The following is a 12,520-nucleotide window of genomic DNA, read 5'->3' on the forward strand; positions in this document are numbered from 1 at the left end:
TTTCTGTTTTACCATAGTTGCACCTGAAAGAAAGAGAAAGAGGAGAGCTCTTCAGACGTTCTCAACCCTTGCAGATTGAAGTCAGATTTTTCCAAAGGCAGAGAGATTACTGCCCATTGCTTCTTGTGGGAGTGTAGATAGTTGGTAAATCTATGCCTGTCCCAAGGTCTAAACAACCTGAAAAGTCCATCTGACCTTTTTCACATGGGGATTCTATGATAAGGGCAGAAATGAAACTGACCCTTAGCTCGGTACTTTAATGCAAGGATCATTATTACTCTCTAATAGTCTCATCCTTATGTTTCTGTAGAGTTTTTCTGTGACGGAGCTTAGGTGATGCTCAGCACCTGTTGAGCTAGCTGTTTCTCCGCACACTTGCAAGGTCTGTCTGAAAAACCGGCCAGACAAACCCTTTGACTCAGCCTCGCTGTGTTTTGCAGGTGGGGCAGGCGGAGTTACCCACGGCTGCGTGCCACTGCAGTACTCTCCTGTCTCTCTCATGCCTTTGTGATTTTTCCTGTTCCAGTTTGCCTGATTGTATTTTGGGTTTCAGGTTTCTTTGAGATGGCATGGGGTCCTTCCAATATGTGCTCCGAGGACAGAGTCCTTGTCATTCCCATCAGTTTGTCAAAATGTCGGTCACGAGACCTCCAGCAAAACTCAAAACTGAACGTAACGTTAATCACTTAATATTAAGTATCTCAAAGTGCAGTTCCGCCTTTGCCTTAAGCTGCACTTCTCTTTATGTGTCTGGTTCACTACGCATCTGGCGAGGAACACGTCCTGTGACCTCTCTGTTTATTAACGCTGACACAAGGGAGACCGCAGCAGTGTGTAGGAATGGAGAGGAAGGAAGGGATGTGTGCTGTGTGCTTCAAGGTGCGCCTCTATGTAATGGTGACCGTGTATATAAGGGAACAGATAAAATTAAGTTTCGTCATTAGACGAAGCTGAAAACTGTACTGTGGGAATCGATGTTAAAGATTCAGCTAGTTACCAGAACCCCAAGTTTCACATAAAGCGCAACATTATTGAAAGTTAAGGAAATCGCCTCTCCTCCCAGTCACTCTTTTCATTTGAAACTAAACCGAGTTTATTTGCAGCACAATGTTGAACTCATTTGCTGCTCCATTAACATGATTGTTCTCTTAACATAAGCAAGCAGTTCTGGAGTAGTACTGGAGACACAAGCTGTTCTTTTGAAAGGCAGTAGGGTAGCTAGAAATACAATTTTTTACCTAAATGAGATCCTTATCTGGACAGCTGAACCTCCTTCCTTTTCCATCCATCTAGTCATGTTTTTAAAATATAGTTGCTTCAGCGTGTCACTGAAGTGCAACTATCATTTTCTGTCTTCCATTGTTCCCCATGCAGCAACAGTTTTAACATATTTTGGTGCTCTTTCACTGTTCAGCCATTCTTATTGCAATTGTATCTCACAATCAGATTCAAAGGCCTTGGGCCAAGTCTTCATTTCATGGCTGTCAAGAGCATTGCCACTGACTCCAAAGGGATTCCCATTTGTCCTGTTTTGTCTTATTATCTGCCACAATGCAAACTCCATACCATAGTTCAAAAAGAGAAAAATGAAAGATTATACTTAATATTTTCTATCAATTTTAGATTAATGCCCTTCAGTTGGTTTATTCCTAGAAGAGGCAGATGGGTCCCTGTCTTGTCGAGACTTACAAATCTTCATTTTAAATGAGATGTCAGTGTGCATTACGTGAATAAAACAGGATTCCAAAGCAGAGAGAAGAGAGTGTGTCCAGGGCTGGTTTCTCCTCTTAGAGCTGTTCAAGTAGAGGTGTGCCTGATCTGAGGTACCACTGGCAAATTCACCTGTGTTTGTCCTTAACCATCACATGTCAAATCTACCTATGGGCTTAACTGGGTCTTCATTAGGAACCTGTCAGGGGTGGCTGTGATGCATAGGCTATTTTGCTGGAAAAGCTTGAAAGTATTTATTTATTTCTCTATTTATTTATTTATTTAATTTTAAGGAGGAAGCCTAACTGAGAGGTAAGGGTTTTCTGGCACTGACTCACTTCTAAGATCTTTTTTAATTGGAAGATGCTCCTGTTCCCCAAAACAAGTTTGTATTACATAATTTACTCACTGTGGCCACTGCTAAATCCCATCCCTTTCCTTAATCAGTTCCTCAGTAGTCTAATAGTTATTAGGCATCTTTTGGAGGGATTAGAAATAGCTTTATTTTAAGACCTGTAATTGTGATTACAGTGTATAATCCCCCCAATAGACATGTATAACCCATATAATTCACCATGGATTTATTTTAGGAAATTAAGGGATTAGAAATGATATTTTGAGGCGTGAGAGAAGGTACATTACTTTTGAAGTTCATATTTCTTTTGACGTATTGCATAAGCAAATCACTGCAGTGGCTATCTATACCCATATTTTTACAGTAAATATTTTATAATAATTTGCTTGTTCCTAAATTGAAAAATATTTTTAGTATCTTAATAAATTGTGTGTGTTTAACTAGATTTCACCTTAGACCTTACAGTGCCTCCAAGTAAAATGGACAATATAATACATAGCAAAAATCTTTTTTTTTTTTTTTTTTCCTAAAGTCTAGTTTCACTAGATGTTGGATGCAGTTGGTACCAGGAGCTCATGTTTGAGGGGCCTTTGTCCTGAACTCGACGGGATAATTTGGGAGAGATATTTAAGTAAGAACTCTGGCCTCTGCAGAAGCAGCCCTGGTAGGAGTCCCGTATCACCCACTGGAGTTGCTCTTTCTAGGCTTTTCTTCTGCTTCTTTCTCTCTTCTCCCACCTTTTGCATCCTTTCAAGCTTACTCTGCTCGTGTTTATAATTTTTACTAACAAAGACAGTTAAATGATGTAATCTCAGAGAAAGAGAAATGGAAAATAACCAAAATTTTGCTCAATTGATTTGTTTCAGATTTGATCAGGAGGGAAAGGGCAGGTACATGCAGGTTAAAAAAAAAAAAAAGCTTAAATGCAACCACTGCTTACATCACTGATCACATTTCTTCTCAAAATGTAATAAACTGGGCTAAAACTGGATGTGGAAGGAAAGGAAGCAACCTATAGCAGTATAGAATACTAAGCTAAATAGAATGAGGAATTCCTTGTTTGTTAGGCAAAGTGGGACATTCTTTTTGAAATACACTTGAATTTATTTCCACTTGGCTTTCCAAAGGGAGCTGTGCATATCTCGGAAGGCAAATTTTGCCCTTCAGTTTGTTACTGTATAGCTGTAGCCCCACCAAGAAATACAGTTGGCCGTAATTCTGTTTGGCACAATGCGTTACCGATAATGAATGAGAAAAAGCCAGCTATCTGCTACAGTATGAATTCTCTTCAAAACATGAGAAGAATGCATTTCTAAAGTTCACTGTCAGGACAGTGCACTTGACTGATTGAAAGGCTGTTTATTTGAGTTGTCTTAGAAAACTCATCTCTGAAATTAGACTGAAAATAGAAAGAAAAGAGAAGTGTCTTCCTACAATAAACATTTAGAAAAAAATTGCTTTTAGAAAATTACAAATCCTGTGACTTGATACTGCATCAAGCTCGTGACATTTAAGATAATACAAGTATTTCACAGCACAAAAGCAAATCATGTAATTTAGCTTGCCTCAACAAGCATTGCCTCAGCAGGGGTCTCTAATTCAGCACAGACAAAAGATTTTTATGAAGTCCTCAATATAAATACCCAGAATACTCTTGGCGCAGAAAATACCTTCCCAGAGCCTGTACAATAGTCAGTTTTAGAACATAAAATGTAATGAGTAGTTGAAATCTTTTGTGGATGGGGGCCAGAGTGAGTTATGTAGGCTCGAATATAAAATCTGTATCAAAACTAGACATTATGTAAGTTTGACAAGAGCTAATGAGTGTGCTTCTATGTGATTTTGTTAAAACTTCATGTCAGCCTCTAATCGCCTTTACACACATTAGCCAGCTTATCCTCACACTGTCCCTCACGGGATACGTTACTACAATAACATGCTCTTATAACCCACGGAGAAGCGAAGGCAAGAAATTCAGTGACTTCAAATTGTGTGGTTTAAAAAGCCAACAGTTGCTGCATAGGTATCCATATGCACACTGGAACTAAATGAACATATTTTTTTAAGATTGTTTTCATCTTGGAGCCCTCGTGGTCATCTCTGCTCGGAGCGATGTGTGGTTTGAACTTGGAGCATCAATAATCCACCAGTATTCACCTGTTGTGAAGGACCACCACCAGCTCAGTGCGTAGCTGCAGCTACACCTGCAGCAGTTTCTTCCAGCTGCTGCTCGGAGATGAGGGGTTCCCGGACTCCCAGAGCTCGGGGCAGCACAAGGATCTGAGCGGGCAAGTGAAGTGGAGCTCTTACTCTACCAATATCATATTCCAGGGTTCTTTAAAACCTCATTTGGGAGCTTTTGGGGCATTCAGAGGCACACCTGTCTTACGCAGAAGCCAGGTTTGTTCTGCTTTACCGCAATTTGAGATTTACAGTGCAGCTTTTCCTGGAAGACAGCTTTGGTTTCGGTTTATGGTTCTGAAAATACTTTTGTGCTCGCAGTTCGTTATGAAAGCCAGTGGTATAATGGCTATCCTGACAGTTTACAGAGAGGCTTTCCAGTTTGGCTAATTGAGGAATAGGGCTGGAATAGGATGAGAAGCATTTCCTTTCTCGTTAGCACCAGGAACTTCTGAGGAGTTATTTTGAGTGATGTATGCCAATATAGCTAACAGTAATTAGATCAAGCTACAAAAGTTGAAAATCTGGGTTAAATATTAGCTAAAACTTCCTGGTGATAAGATGTAGTGGGCTGTGGAGTAGCCTGTCTGTGGAAACGGTTCTGCATGCAGTTTTAGAGCTCAATTAAAACATTTCTGTGTTGGCAGAGAGAAGGCCTACTCTTTTGATAATCTGATAGAGCATCTCTAATTCTTTCACCTTGGGTATATTAATACTACACATAATTAAAATCGGATCATGATAAATTAACTAATTTGCCCTTAGAGTGATCAAAGGCCCTTTTGCCCTAAGGGCTCATAGTAGCTGCTGTTCCCCCCCTCCCTGCCTCCATTTTAATCATCAGTCTGAAATGTTTATTGGAAAAAGAAAAATTTCCAGGAATTATTACGCTCTGGAAGTCACCAGCTCCTGAAGCTAGTGAAGTGTAAGGATGCCCTCTACTGAGCATGTGCTCAGAAGTTTTGTTTTGGAAACAAAATTGTCCCCTGCTGGGTACAGAAAGCATTTGCTCAAGCAGCTGGATGTCAGGTCAAAGCTGACTCATTCTAACGTGCATCGTGAATTGAACCTGAAGCACAACCTGCAAGTATTTGAAGAGGAGTGGAAATTAAAGATAATTTACTCGTAGGAATATAAAAAAAACCAATAGCTCAAGCTTCAACTTTCCAAAGAAGGGTGTAGCACAATTCTGAATGCGGTCACCTGAACATGATGAGAAATGCCTTCAGTGGTGAAGGAAAACTGATGATGAAGGTTCTAAATACATTAGCAGTAAAATATATCACTGTTTCTACTGAGTGCTTTTCAGGCCTTGTAATGATGTTGAATGGGAACACAATAACAAAGCCATCTTAAAATATGGCGTGCACAAGTAGATTATTTTACTTACATGTAATGCTTTAAAATTTTCTTTTTGCTGTACAGTTGTCTGCCAAAAAGCTGGTAGAACACTTCATGGAAAGCCAAGAAATGTGTGCTTCCATTAGCAGAAATGAAGTCATCAAGAGGAATACCATGTCACTTGTTTTGTTTTTGAAAAGAACTGCGAAGTCAGAAGAACCACAAACAGCAATGGAGAGCTAATCCTGTGCTGCCAGTTTAAATCAGATCAAAATTTGCTATTTCTTTCTCCTCAGTTAAGGCCAAGTCAGGAGTTCTTTTGGTCTCAAATTGTTGGAGGAGGTTCAGCACCATCTTAACTCCCTCTACCGTCGCTTCCCTTCAGGATGTGGAGTTTCAGAGAGCTGCTAACTGGCCACTTTATACTCAGATGTGTGTGCTATGAAAAGCAGCAGTATCTTGGAGAAGCTAATGGTGGGGGGTTTGTCGTTGAATTAACCATATAAATAATTCAGTGTGCCTGAGGAAATCTGGAAGACGACAAGCTCTGAAATATATATTAAAAAACAAAGTACTGAATTCTAATTAAAATTCATGCTTATGGCAGAGTTTTCTCTTACAGAAGGTACGTTTTTTCTAGCCCTTGTTTTAATCAACTGAGTAATGCAACTAAATGATTCTGTAACAGTTTACTTCACTTCATAGGCAGTGGTACAATATGGCTGGAGAAGTGAGCTGATAGAAACCGCATGAAGTGAAAGGTCCTGCACCTTGCGCAGGAACAACCCCAGGCACAAATGTGGGCTGGGAAACGCTCCTATCATGAGGGTGACTGAGCACTGGAGCAGGTTGCCAAGAGATGTTGTGGAATCTCCATCTTTGGAGATATTCAAAAGCTGTCTGGGCATGGTCCTGGGCAATCGGCTTTTGGTAGCCTTGCTTGAGCAGGGGGGTTGGACCCGGTGGCCTCCAGAGGTCCCTGCTGACCTCAGCCATTCTGTGATAATACGTCCGGATAGCAAATTAGGCAAACACGAACTAGAAACAAATATATTCTGATAGTAATCAACACTCTTTCATACATAGAGTCAGAGATTTCAGAGCAGCAAGGTAAATAATAGCAGCAATGCAACTGTGAATGCAAACAGTATAGCAGCGTGTAAGGCTTTGACACCAAACAGCGGTGCCCAGGTTCTGGCTGCGTGCGCTGAACAGATCCATACCTCAGTCCTGCCATTGCAACAAGCTGGATCAACTAGTTGGCATAAGGTAAAAATATCCTAACTCCCGAATTTTGCCATCTGGGAATAAATTAGTACGGGGGAATATAGCCATGTATTATAAGTAGTAATGATCCAAACAAGTAAATAACGTGTATATTTATGTTATGGTATATGCCTGTCTTTTCTAAATATTCTTGTAAGCATCTGGAAGCGTGCAAATCTGAATTCACATAACTGCGTAAAAACCTTCCTACGTGAAAGGGATCATACAGAGGCTTCTCCCTGGTACTGAATGGAGATGTTTCTAGCCTCCCAGGTCCTGAACTGGCAATTCAGAGCAGTTTGATTGCCTGCTTGATTGTTTGTGAGATAACGGTGAGATTGGCAGCGACAGGGTAATTTACTGAAGATTGCAATGTCAGACTATATCCAAGGGGCTTGCGGGCATAAAGATGTGATTCACATGACTGACAGGATGCTGAGAGATTGATGTGCCGATTGAAAGTTCGTGGTGTCATCAGGAGTATTCGGTCACAGCATCCCATAATCTGCTGCATGATGAGGTCATTACAGACGTAACATGTGCTCACCTCTAATAACAGGTATAGCAAAAATATGATGCAGCTTGAACAGGTAAATGTAAATTTGTCAAAGGGAGTATTTTATATCCTGTGTTTTGCTTCTGTCATTTTGAATATGTTGATAGGATTCACTTGACCGGTGGTTATCTGAATAAAAGAACTGAGCAGACTAGACAGTGGGCAGCTTTAAGTTCATAGCTGTAGAGGTGTCACAAACCGAGAAAGAAGGCAGAATGCTGAGAAAAAGTTCTCAGAGCTTAATGGGAAAACTGCCTTGAGTTATAATCTGAAGCTAAAGGTGTCCTCACAGTGATTATATAAACAGGGTGGAAAATGGACTATAGTAAAAAAGAAAATTCCTACTACCACATTGGGAAGGATTTCAAGACCAATGAAGCTCTTAATGTGACTAGGCGACTGACCTTAAAGCAATGGATAGCGCTCACAACAAGGTAGTTTGTCTAACTTAAATTTCCTTAGGGGGCTGAACGACGCATTGTCAGCATACCTTGGCAATTTTGGGTTTAGATCAGAAACAGTCATTTCAGGCACACGCAATCTGTTGGAAATACAAGGCTAATCGTAAAATAAGAAAGCTTTTTGTAGGTTTAGGTTTTGGGTTGGGTCGGTTTTTCTTTTGTTGTTGTTGCCTTTCCGATTATGACAGTGAAAGGTGATGCTGGTCTGTTGTGTATTTGGAAATCTTGAAAATACATGAGTCATGATCTCACTCTAAGGTACTTTTGTAAGCTAACCTGCTGGAACGTTATGTCTTGTGTATGATATTCAGTATATGCCCATATTGGATATTGGCATTCAAAATTCATATCGGAATTCAAAAATCAGATTAATATGCCTTCAGGAGTCTCTGAAAGATTACAGACCTAAGCAGATTGCAGTTTGAATGCCTGATTCTTGCCAGAGTAGATGAACAAATGTTTCTAAGTTTTTAGAGATGGTAATGGTAATATGTTGAAGTCAATAGTTATTAATTTCTAAATTACAGTAGAACTCCACTGAGAGAACATATTTCCATTAAATTATGATACCAAAGGAAAGGATGATGCTAGAAGTTGTTTACTGTATGTGCTAAAAAACACTCAGTTGTGATTTATCTAAGCATACAGATCGGTCTCCCCATTGAGGGTTCAGTTTTGATTTCTGGTGTTCAAATTCTAATTTTCTTTAAAAGTAATTCTTAAGAAATATTCTTGATGGACAAGCTAATATATAATATGATGCCTGAACCCACCAGCTTTGTGACTGATCCTTCCTTATCCAAGCACGCGAACAAGTTCTGATTCAGACAGTTCCGGGAGTTGGGGGTTGCAGCAATACTTCCCTATTAGTTGCCAAAACAGGTACAATGTAATTTTTACTTTACTTAGGTAAAGGTAACCTACTCTGTCAGCCCCATCTCCTTCTCTCATATCCCTGGAACCAATGAAATTAAACAGCATAATTCCCAAGACTCTTATAAGCCAGCAAGGAAATTTAAAAACTTTATAAACAAAAAGTTGGAAAGATTAAAAAAAAAACAACAAAAAACAACCAAACCACAAAACAAACAAACAAAAAAGCTAAGCAAAAAATCGTGCACTCCTTCCACTATTCCTTCTTCCTAAGTTCAACCCTTAACAGATTTCTTTGGGATTGATTCTCATCTAACACTGGTGTAGATTAATTGTAGCAGTAATGGTGTTTAACCGGTGTGCTTGAGAAAGTCTCATCCTCGTTGTGTTATTGGTTCACTTACCAGTTTTATGGCGTATCGATGTTATGAAGAGTAAGCATTAACATTTTTTCCCACTGCCTTAAGATGTCCATTAGATATTATTGCTTGATAGCGCTGTGCAGCCAGCTGAATCTTGATGGTTCTTACCTTTCAGATGGCTTGGTTGACTGCCTAGACCCAGACTGCTGCCTCCAGTCTACTTGTCAAAATAGCCTGCTGTGCCGGGGTTCACGTGATCCGCTTGACATCATACAACAAAGCCATTCTGGTTCACCTGCTGTGAAGTCATTCTATGATCGAATCAAGCTCTTGGTGGGGAAGGACAGCACTCATATCATCCCAGGAGAAAATCCCTTCAACAGCAGGTAGCAGCTATAAATATGACACCGTATCTGTGCAGTTGCATTGCACGGGAAAATTTCTCCCAGGGACTTTATTCATGTTTTAACATGAGATGCTGCTTTTTTCAGGTGCTTGATGTGTTTCCATTTCAGGCATCATTCACATTGAGGGCACCCTGTTGCAATTTATGGTGTGGCCTTTGTTTTATAACACTGAGGTTTATTAGCAATTTAACATAACCTAGAAGAAGGTTCCTTCCACTGAGTAGGAGCTTCTGAGGTTTATCTTTTATTAAGACTGCAATCTGGAACCAGTGAAAATGCAAACTATTTTCCACCTAGAAAGAGGTTGCGTTTTATTGACTGCCATTAACACAAGTTTCAGTAATGGAATAACATTTCAGATTATTTTAAAAATACATTAATGTAGGGGGGGGTATTATTTATTCCTTATATAAAACTGTTTTACTTGCCATTTTCCTTTCATCATCAATACATCTGACTAGGTTTTCATTTTCTTCTTGGTTTTCTTTTTCTATGTCTGTTCTCCCCATGATTATTAATTACATATTTATAATTAATCTAAAAGCCAGCATGTCATTAATTGATATTTGATGCCATTGGATGCTTACAAGAAGAGCGGTGTTCCTATTCATCAATATTATTTAAATACGTCTTCATGGAACAATGCTAAGAAATTGATGAACATGTCAATTATGTTCATATTGCCAAAGTTAAAACTGAAGAACTTAAGTTGAGATAACACCCAAAAGATTGGACTTCATTACAGGAAACTGTTTTTTCTGTCAGGATTTCATTATAGGTTTACTGGGTGATGTAGAGCAAGTCACTAAATATTTGTCTGTAAAACGAGAATCCTAATGTTTCTGGATGCACCAGGCAGGTCCCCATTGCATTCATTCCTATGATGCTCAAATAGCACAATAATTTCTATATTCTATTAGAAAAGCTCTGTTGCATCCTACTCTATATAATATAGACTTTATTCTATCCTATAAAATACTCTATGTGTACACACATGAACTTGTTTGGAAAAATGGAAGAAAATTGTTCGGTTTTCATCTAAATTTGATGTGGTTTTTTTTTTCCTCATCAGCTCTGTAAAAGTAAAATAAGGGAAATCTTGCCATTTTCTGCAGTGTTGCATGAAAAGGAAAGCAAAACAAGAGAGCAGCTTACTAATTCATAAGTCTGAAGAATTTGTCCAAAAAGGAATACAGGCTACAGCATAAAAAGCATATAGTCCACAGGCTGGTTGGTACATGCTGCTCTATATATGTTAGTCAGCAAAATTTCCTTGAGTGAAGAAGAGCAAGCAGTTTCCTGTTAGATATTGTATGCTAACCAGTGCTTGAGCTGTTGCCTCATTAGGCCACCCAGAATGAAAAATAGAGTATCCCCTGTCATCTGTATTCCACTATCATCTCACAATGTTTAGTTGTGTTATTAACATGATCGCACAATTTCTTCCTAGGTCTTGAAGTATTTTACAAAAGCAGGTGATTTTCGTTCCAAATTTCTAGATGAGTATAGTGTTATGCAGACAGTCTTGCACCATCCAAGAAATATTAGAAATCGTATTAGAAGTAGTCACGTTGTTTATGTATGGATATGGGTTGGAGTCTTCAAAACAGTCCAACTAATTAGAGCTCTAGACTAAGCAGGAGCTGGGCACTTCAGTCCTGAGGCTCCTTTAAAAAAAATCTCATTTGAAATTTTAGATTAAAAAAAAAAAAATGTTTCCTAGGGTTCCTGGTGGCAGGAGTCGTAGTTATGTTCTATTCTTCTGAAGTACATTGCGTATTTTAATGTATCTTTGCAAATGGCATATTAATGACATTTTTAAATTGGCCTTAGCCTCCAAGTTGTGAAGGCGCTTTTGAGAATTCTACAGCTCAGCTGTTATTTTTGGTACCAATTTTAGGCAAATCTAATGCATAGTGTCAAATTGAAAGTTTTAAAACTAAAGTTTTTTACTTTTTAAAAGTGCCACGGGGTTAAACTCCAAGTTCAGTGTATACTGAAGCAGCCATAGTTTCGAGAAGTAGCTACCATGAAAGGTAACAGCTTCTCTCTTTTCTTAGCTCAACCTCTCAGTCCATTGAAAGATACGAAAAAGTGGGACAAAATAGTGGTTATGACTTTTTCCAGTATTAGTATAAGAAAAAGAAGTTCTTTCATACCTTTCTAAAGCAATAAATAACAAAATTTATTGATTGCAAAATTATTTAGATCTCGCTGATCGTTTCTATGCAGAAACAAGATGAGGTGAAGTTTTCATGGGAAAAAAAAAATAGGGACGTGTTTTTACACATTTAACTTCAGTGGTAAAAAAGAGGACTTAATGTATCAGCTTAATTTGTCAGTTACATTTTTAAAAGATTACCAAAAAAAAAAAAAGGTTGTCCTATGTGTGACTACTAGTCAACCTATTATTTCTCATAAATCCAGATTTTAGCTACAAATTTTAATACCCATTGTGTTCCATATTTTGGTATTTTAGAAATAAAAAGGAAGATTATTGGCCAAAATGTTCTTACTCAATTATTTCCTGAAAAAATAAAATTGAAGGTAGAAAAATTGTCATGAACATTACTAGTTCTCTTCTGCCATACGATTTCTTTCTAAATCTTCTTTCTGCCCCGCTCTGATATAGAAGCTTGACAGAATATCTTCTACAGCTATTTCTGTGCGTTTGTAACATAAAATAACTCAAGCAAAATGAATAATGCCAAGACAATTATCTTGGTCCAATGTATTCCCAAGTAGATTTCCTCAACAGGTATGGATTTCTATTAAATTCTACATTCTGTTACAAAATGTTGATTTCAGAGATTAAAATTTGACCTGGAGGGTCAAGAAATAGTTGAACGTTCTAACAGGAAAGTAACAGAAATGGCTCATTTTCATGAATTACTTTCTTTTTTATGTAATGTTGAGGAAAATACCTTGTTTGGAATAACCATATGAGGAAGTAGTTGTTAAATAGCCAGTATAATACAGTTAGACGTTTACGTCACAGCACCTGGAAC

At 38.5% G+C, this 12,520-nt stretch overlaps 1 protein-coding gene across 6 annotated transcripts in view; it reads left to right on the plus strand.

Annotated features, from left to right (window-relative positions):
* TENM2 (teneurin transmembrane protein 2) overlaps window positions 1-12,520 on the plus strand; it is a gene marked incomplete at its 5' end in the record, with an annotated part of 543,931 nt that overhangs the window by 491,552 nt on the left and 39,859 nt on the right. For all 6 annotated transcript variants that reach the window (XM_082489861.1, XM_082489862.1, XM_082489863.1 and 3 more), the window contains one exon: window positions 9,281-9,491. In XM_082489861.1, coding sequence (XP_082345987.1) covers window positions 9,281-9,491 — 211 coding nt within the window. The remainder of the gene's footprint in view (window positions 1-9,280; window positions 9,492-12,520) is intronic.

This window comes from Vanellus vanellus, assembly GCF_965231255.1.
Source record: "Vanellus vanellus genome assembly, chromosome: 13".
Taxonomy (NCBI): Eukaryota; Metazoa; Chordata; class Aves; order Charadriiformes; family Charadriidae; genus Vanellus; species Vanellus vanellus.